General features: G+C 41.6%; 1 protein-coding gene across 1 annotated transcript in view; it reads right to left on the bottom strand.

Annotated features, from left to right (window-relative positions):
• Positions 1 to 1677: 1677 nt before the first annotated feature.
• ZNF879 (zinc finger protein 879) overlaps positions 1678 to 8965 on the bottom strand; it is a 41411-nt gene continuing 34123 nt past the window's right edge. The window contains exon 5 of the mRNA XM_071219241.1: positions 1678 to 3380. Within this exon, the coding sequence (XP_071075342.1) occupies positions 3187 to 3380 (194 nt within the window). The 3' untranslated portion in view covers positions 1678 to 3186. The remainder of the gene's footprint in view (positions 3381 to 8965) is intronic.

Below are 8965 nucleotides of genomic sequence, written 5' to 3'. Positions count from 1 at the left end.
ATTCTCCCGGTGGGAGACCTGTGCAGTGGGCATGTTGGCACATTTCATCCACATGCCACAGATACAGTAAAGGCTACACCCCAAGACTAAAAGCCCAAGACAGAAGCCAAAGAGACCCAGGAGGAGGGAACACCAATTGTATATGGCAGTCAGTATTGTAATATTCTTGCAGAGGGTGGCAGGCATCCACCCCGAGTTGCAGTTTAATTTGCAGTCTCATTTCTGTGTTCAGTACATGTGAGTACAAGCTATCATCCATCTGCCTGCCATGCTGACAGCCACCACACACTGTCCCAAACTGCTAACCTGATATGGCTTGGTGCAGTTAGCACCTGTCCCTCACAAGGGAAAACACCTTCTCACATGTCTGTCTGAAGAGGGGGTCTGGAGCGTTCCAGCCCTGCAGCCATTCCCAGCATGTCTGGTTCACAGGGTGAGTCAACCATGGCAGGCCCACAAAGGGAACTCTGTGCAGACCCAACAGGCTGAGAGGTTGTTCTCAGCGGCTAGCATTACCACCCATTGGGGGAAAGTGTTGCTTCTGCACAGTCCAACAAGACAGCTCTCAAGAATTTGACAGTGAAACCAGGTAAACAAGGTCATAGTATACATTCTATGAAAACAGAAAGAACCAAAGTTAATGCATACAGCAAATCATAAACCAGTTTCTGAGTCTACAGGACTGGCAGATGAGAAGACTCCCAAATGTAAGGCTTTTGCTGGGATAAAATTAATCAGTGGCAAGCTGATAGGCCCTCTTCATCTGCCGGTTAAAGTGTCTCTGGTAATATCATCTGGGGCTCAGGTAAATTCTGTAAGGTTGACAGTGCATCAGCAGTTCTCAATAACTCCACATCAAAGGATGAAGGAAAAGTGAAAAACTAGTGTGAAAGAAAACTGGCTAAGTTCAGGATCCAATCTAGTTCATAGGTAAGAAATAAAATTTTACGGTCAATTCACTGAATTAGAGTCTACTTTCCATAATTGGGTATAATAGATTTTATTAAACACACTTTTTCCCTTAAAATCACCCTCATTTTTATCAAAGAGCCAAATCAAGGCTAATTCATTTGCTGTGTTAAGTCCAGTTTCAGTTCGGCCTGATTATTGCACAAACATAGCAGGACTACCAAGAGATCACATAGACTCTTTAAGACTGCTTTGCTGGAACTTACGCAGGGAACCTTTACACTGAGTTTCAGTCAACCCACACACACCTGCCACAGGCTTTGCCTGCAGTGAGTACCTACATTCCTCAAGTCCTTGAGGTTCCCATCATATCTTGAGGTTCCTCTTTGCCATCTTTCAGGAAAGCAACCTTCACCCCTTACCTGGAAAGACTGCCATCAACCACACCACCAAACACAGTACCAGGCCATCTCTCTAGTGGGCTTTCATTGGCTTCAAAAGCCAACCTCAGTTACTCAAGGCTTTCTGGTAACAACAGTGTCCAGGCCTGCCTCCTGCAGGCCTGACATTCCAGGCAAAGTCTTGGTTAATAAAATCACAATTGGAAAGTGGTTTCATGCATCCTGTTATGAAATCAGATTCCTATTGGGTTCATGCAAACAAACATATTGCCATGGAAAGAATATTATTCACTCATTAAGAGCTTCCGAATTTCAGAGGGATCAGGTAGGGAGAAAAATGTAAATGCCTCAGTATTGCTTACGAAAGTATACTTTACCAAATTGCTTTAAGAAACAGAAAATTTTCTTATGTCTGAAAAACAAATAAATTTAAAAATTGGCAACATTTTTTCAACAAAAAGTTACAAAAGCCACAATTATCTCCAGTTTATTATGTCCCATAATTAATTTCTGCTTATCCTAAATATCTGCAAGCACCTCCATAAATCCAGTCATTTCACAGAGCCCCAGCAATCTTCACTCAGTTCAAAGTATGATCTGAAAATCCATTCTCAGAAATATGCAGTCTGAAACATGCCAGAGTCCTCTCCGTGAACCCCTCCCGAGACATATTTTTCCAAATGCATCAGAGTAAAACAATGACTGTTTAAAAATGACAGAACTTAAAATGATATGGTTACAGAGTTGGGTATAATGCAATTGACAAAGGAATTTGCTTTCCTGCAACAACATTTTAAGACAACAACTAAAATTACAAATGAAAGTATATCAGAACTCATATAATCTCTAGAACATCTACTTTGATAATAAAAATATGTGTATACAAATAGAACATACTTATTACTTCTCTATTTGACAAAGCTTCCCATGTACTTTAAGCATATTAAATAGACCTAATTACCAGTAGTTCAAAAACTACTTTTTTATAAAAGGGAGAGCAAATCCTTGAGGTATTCCAGGGGCCCTCTGGAATAACTCAAAGTCATTTCTCAGGTGAAAAGTCTCTTAAATTTAAACTTTGGGAAGGCTGTCAAACAAACTTAACCAAAAGGGTATAAAATAAACCTTTTGTAAAACAACACGTTTTTCATAGTAATAACTTCAAAAGACATTAAACTTAAAACCAGTTTTCACATCAAATAATTTGTCTAGACCACCTAATTGTGTTAAATTTATATGTGTTTACTTTCTTTAGACCAATAAAATACTACACCGTAATTATACCATCCAGAGACAGAAAACACACCACGCGTAACACACAAACACCTATCACGTAAAGTCAATGCACATGAAGACTGAACACATAAAGACTCTACGCGTAATTTGACCTACCAATTTGGGTAGAGAAAGCACAAGAGGTACTCATTTGTTCATCCTTTTGCTTCTACCCTCTACACAATCCTTCTGCAACTTTTTAAATCCCTTTTAGTTAACCCTTTTTAAATATATATTGCCATAATTGATACTTTTTATTACTAAAGCCATGATATTTTCCCTAACTTAAATATAAGTAATTAGCATTCTTTAGGTTGACAAATTTATGAATACATTTCAAAAATCTTACCCCATTTACTAGACCTTTAGCAAAACAATTCTAATTAGTCTAAATGTGAACTAAGCTGCTCCTTTCCAAAACAAAAACAAAAACAAAATTAAAGCAAAGACAAAATTTCAAAAGGAGATCAGGACTAGACTTAGAATCTCATCTCCTTAAATTTCTTTCTAATTTAAGCTCACCCTTTAACTGCTGCACTTTTGCTTCAGCTACTTCCTTCTTTTCCCTCATGCAGGTCCTGTGCAAGGCCAGCAGGAATATTCAGGGCATCCCTCCCCATACTGGTGCACCACCAAGAGATTCCCCCACTATTTCCAGGTCTTCTCCAGCCGGCATGTTATCACAAGAAGTCCATCCGACAGTATTTTCTGGAATATCCTGTTTGTGACGCCAACTGCAGAACAGGTGCCCCAAACCCAAACCAGGGAGTTGCTTCAGTAGCTGTTCATGATATTCTGAAAAAAAAAAAACAAAACACCCAGAGGACTAGCAGATGTGGACATGCCGTTTATCATGCACATTACAGAGGAGTGCACTGAAGGCAGTGGATGGGCAAGGGAGACCTGCTGCCTCCAGCCTAGGTGCTCCCCATCAGGTTAGGAAGGGAGGGGCAGGGAGGCAAGGGAGCATGTGAAAAGCTACAGGGTTGTGAGAAACACAGGGTTCTTGAGAAGGCTGGGACTCCAGACACAGCCTGTTTGCCTCGCTCCTTATGGCTGCTGGCCAGGCAGCCTCCAGTCCTCTGGGGTCATAGAGGGGCCATGTCCTGAGCTACCCCACAACCATACACATAATATAATGTCTACAGAGGTACAGTTTAAGAGTAATAAAATGAATGCCTACTTACTGAATACTCTGCTTTCAAAAGAGAACATGACCAGAGTTTGGGGACCCTTGTCCAGAAATGCCCCCCATTCATTCTTCTAAATTGTGTTAAGCATTTCCTTGCTTAGCTTTACAGATACTCCAAATGTAAATACAATAAGTATTTACTTCTGCAAGGTTTTTGATCTTTATATAAACAGAATATGCTGTATGTTCAGTGATTAGTATGTTCTACATCAACCTCTACATTCATGTATCTTGATACATGCAAAGTTCATTTATTTTTCAATGCTGCATAAAAATCCATTGTTCATTCTGTCCACGAAAGGATGTCAAAACCTATGGAAAATTTTATGACTTTATTTGAGCCAAAAAACTGAGGACATACCCAGAAGCAAGATCTCAACAGATTAAGAAAATGCTCCAGCCCTGGCCGGTGTGACTCAGTGGATGAGTGCTGGCCTGTAAACCAAAGAGTCGCCAGTTCAATTCCCAGGCAGGAGACATGCCTGGTTTACAGGCCAGGTCCCCAGTAGAGGGCACACAAGAGGCAACCACACATTGATGTTTCTCTCCCTCTCTCCCTCCCTTCCCCTTTCTCTAAAAATAAATAAATAATATTAAAAAGAAAAAGAACGAAAGAAAATGCTCCAGAGAATGCTAGTTTTGCTGTTCATTTTACACATTTAGAATCAAAGGAAAAAAATGTAAGGAAGGTACAAAAAAATCCATTGGTGATAGATTAAGAGGGCAGGAGAAAACAAAGCAGGGAACTCTCTAGGATTGGATTAAAAAAAGCAAAATGGAGAGATACACAATTCTTTTATATTAGTGGGCATAGGATAGCTAACATTTAACATATACAGTAAATAGAAATGGTATGTGAGAAGTTTCTTGGTCTTGTGATGTGGTGCCAGCAGCTGTGACTTAAAGGGCTCTGGAAAAGAAAATTACTATGATGTTTCAGAGGGATATTATCTTACATTGCATAAGAACAATGGACAGGGCTCACTCAAGGTAAAAATAAACCTTTGCTAAGGAAGCTGTAGGTCTGGGGCTTGACTGCCCAGTTAGGAACTTATTACCAGACCATCCTGTGTGGTAACTTTTGGCCACTGAGCTTGTCAGGCCTGCCATGTGGCCCCCTTAGTTTATCAGGTCAGCTTTGTAACCCCCTTTTCATTCACAATCATTCAACAAAATAATATTCAACACCTATTTTGCAGCCGGTATTATTCTAAATGCTAGAACTATGTCAGTGAACACAACTGTCAAAAGTTCTGCCTTCTTGAAGCTTAAATTCTCCTGGGGGAGAGAGAAGGTAATAAACAAGAACAATAAATTATATGTTTTTAAATAGTGATGAGTGCTCACAAGAACAAGAAAGGGCAGGGGTAGGGGAGTACTGCTGCAGTTTTACCCAAAGTGGTGATGTTAGGAACCGCCCTGCCTGGTTTCAGAAGCTGTAACCACCCATGGTTAAGGCTGAGTCAGAGTTGGGACCATAAGCCACTAAGGAGACAAAGCTTATCTCCCTGGCAGGTGTGCCATCTCTGCCCACTTCACCCTACTTGGCCCTGAGCTTAACCAGTTTGTCAATGACAGGTAAGATTCCTCAAGGGAGGAACAACCTAAGACAGGCTTTGGTCACCAGGAGTAAGCCCACAGGGAAGGACTCGGGGGGCTATAGAAAAAGGGGGTGAGGGACCCTCGCCCCTCAGCTTTGAAATAGCCTGAGTCCTCATTCTGTCTGCAAGAATTCTCCTAATCTCTTGGCTGCCTTACTTCCCTTGCCTGACTTAAGCCTGAAGCAATAACAGAGGGCAGTGCAGTCCTGTGCTGGGAGAGGCGGATTCCCTGGGGAATCAGGCCTAAGAAAAAATGCATACAATCCTGTGAAACCTGCTTTATTTATACCCTCAGTTTAAAAGATAAGGGTCCAGATCTGAGATGAGTCTGGCGCCCAAGGTTTTATAGCCCTTTAACTAATTGACCGTAACTCAGAATAAGCCATCAAAGTTCTCTGTAAGTTATATATTGTTTAACCCTTACTGCCTGACAATGATTGATGAGCTTTATCTGTATTCCTGTGCGAATGAACCTAATAAAAGCCCATGGAGGAAAAGGCTCTGGGCCCTTCTCCTTTGAGAGATCGGCCACCTCTCCTCCCCAAGCAGATCATGTCTTGGTAGACTTATTCTCATCCGTGGCAGACGCGGAGCTCAGACATAAAGCTCCGCAACGTGGTTAAGCAACATTTGACTGAGAAGATGGCATCTGAAGAAAGACCTGCAGCAGAGGCATAAGCAAAGTTAAATAGGTGGGGAGAAGGCTTTCTGGGTGACTGAAAATCAGATGCCCTGATCCAGGAGCATGCCTGGCCTGCTCAAGGAACCATGAGAATACTGCTGCAAATGAAACAGGGTGCAGAGCAAGGGCTCCCAAAAAAATTTCCCACAGCCCATGGCTGGGGGTCAGGGGATGGGTAAAGTGGATGATAGGCTCAAGATATTTTGCATATCTATGGCAAGCTAATGGCTAGCTAACAGTTGTGCTACAACCCTGGGGCAAAAGGTGGTTGTGACTTTCAGAATGTATCCTGAGCCCTGACATAGCCAGGGAGGGGGTTCCACCTGTGTCACTCTTGCCCTGACTGAAGGTGGCAGCCAAGAGAATGGAAACAATACAGGAAACTGGCAAATGTAGCTCATTGTGGAAGGAGCTGCATAGGGGGTCATGTAGGAAACACCAGGTCAGGATTTAAACAGAGGGTGGGCAGGGAGAGGAAAGCTGGTCTGCCATGAGGGCTGAGAGAGTAGGTAACAGCTGTGCCAGCCTGTAGTGAACAGGGCAGCCACTGAGAAAGATTCAGCTATGTTGCTGGTAGTGAGATAGGAGCCATGCAGGCAAAGTGAATGTAGAAGAGAGAGTGCCATGATGTAACAACTAAGCAGTCTGTAGGAAGCTGGTCCACCATGGGGGAGAGCCATTTGGGCAGAGTGAGCAAGGCAAGGGAAGGAGGAAGATTAGCCATGAGGAAGGAGCCATGAGCCAAAAGGGAATTCAACCATGTGTCTGGTAGTGAAGTAGCAGCCGTGTAGCTTGTAGAGGAGGAGTCAGGATGCTGCCTATAATGATGTAGCAGTTCTGCAGTTTGTAGTCAGGATTTTGCCATGCAGCCTGGTGTAGTAAGGAAGGAGGCATGCTGTTGCTCTAGTCATTTCTGCTCTAGCTGACTCCAAAGCCAACAAGAACTCTGCCTTGCAAGATGTTGACTTGCTGCCTCGAAGACCCCAAGTTTATCTGGACTCTTGGGACTTGGAACATATGGAGAGGCCACTTTCTTGGGACGTGTGCCTTCCCGGACTCCACAATGATCCAGTGTAACACAGCACAGGTTTGCCTGGACTATTTATTACATGGAGGCTGAGGACAACATACCCCAGGTCCTAAAGGAGAGAGCTGCTAAGAGAGAATGGCAACTTTAAAACCCACAAGTGTACTTCTCAGAGGAAGTGGAGAATTGTTTGTGCAGCCAGCTTAAGCACAGATAAGGTTATGGGAAACTACTGGGCTTGGTTTTGGTTTATAGCTTAGTGGGGAGCAAGGGAAGTGCTGGGTCTCGTGGGAGAACAGGGCTCTGAGCAGAAGCGCTCTCAGCCCCACCCTTCCAAGCTTTCACCCTTGTAAATAAAAACCTGTTTCTTATAACACTAATTGTTGGGTCATCCACCAAGGTGCACTGTGCATGTGTCCAGCTTTGCTCAGTTACACTAAAGCAGGAAGGAGGGCGAGAGGGAAGATCAGAAGCAAGACAACTAGGAGAATGTGCAGCCTCTTATCAGTCATTGCTACTGGATTTTACTCAGAGAACAATGCTCTGGGCATTGGAGAGACCTGCTCTGACTGCCCTGCTGAGGGTCACAGGCAGACACAGAAAGACTGAGACTAGTTGGAAGGAGATTGCAGTAATCTGAGAAAAGACAGCAGTTCCAAATAACTTATAAGTGGTTGAGAAAGCTCAAAATTCAAAACATGGAAAAAAATGATGATGTTAAGAACATCTGAAATATAACGTTTTCCAGCTATGAAGTATATCTATTCTGTTTTAATAGTCCTGGTAATTATATTACATTTTTACAAAAATATTCTTTATGCTCTGTTTTTCTGAATATAAAAAATTAAGAATTAATTTATCTTTTGACTTCCTTCATACATTAAACCAAATGCAAATTTATGTTACTTTCTGTCCCATTTGGTATTCTAATAACAGGCCAGGACCATTAGTATCCAATTTTAATACTTTCATGTTTCATTTTCCCTCTCAACTATAAATTTTAGCAATTTCCTTGAGTTGTATAATTCATATTTATTTAAAATTGAATTTATATTTAACTTGTTTCTTCATCAGCCATGAGTACACCACTGCTTTCCTAAATGTCTTTGGTGTCCTTACAGCGTCTGTCTCCTCTTCACATTGCTACTGCCTAGTTTTCTATATATGCCCTCTCAGCCATGCCACAACCTCTTGACCTTGGCTTTCAGGAGAACTCTGACTGTTCTCTTCTTGTAGGTAACCATTTTTTGTTCATTTATTTCTCTACTTTGGTTTTTATACATCTTTTCCCCCCTGTTTCCTGTATCTTTGAGTATCTCTATATATGCTTCCTATATCTAGAAGTTGGTTTTTTCCCATTATTTTTGTCTGGGCCACACACAAAAAAATAGTAAAGCTTTGTTCTGTTTTTCCACTTTCTTCATTAGCAACATGCTAAACTGTTATTCTTGGTGTCTTGCTCTCATATCTCTGATCATCTCACATTTTAATTCTTTGTCCTTTCCTCTGTTTTCTGATAAAACTCTTGAAATTTACCTTCCAAGCTTCCATTTTCTCTTTCTAATGTAGTTTATTCTTTTTTTTAATGATCATCTAGTTTATTTGAAAAAATGTCCACACTGGATACAGCATCCATGCAGTAGAACCGGCAACTTTTAGACCTCTGGCCACAGACATGACAAGGGATTGCTGTTTTAGGCACAGCCAATTTCTTGGAAATGGCACATAGTAAGCATTAAAGAACATTATTGGAATAAAGAGAAATAAAAATGGGGTACAAGTAATATGTTTGTTGTTCAAGTAGATAACAAAAATATTTCTTCAGGTAATTCTTGTAGATGAGGTAATGATGGTGGTATCCATCTAAAACTCCCATCA

The sequence above is a fragment of the Desmodus rotundus genome, chromosome 9, assembly GCF_022682495.2.
Source record: "Desmodus rotundus isolate HL8 chromosome 9, HLdesRot8A.1, whole genome shotgun sequence".
NCBI lineage: Eukaryota > Metazoa > Chordata > Mammalia > Chiroptera > Phyllostomidae > Desmodus > Desmodus rotundus.
This window is presented reverse-complemented; position numbering and strand designations above follow the sequence as displayed.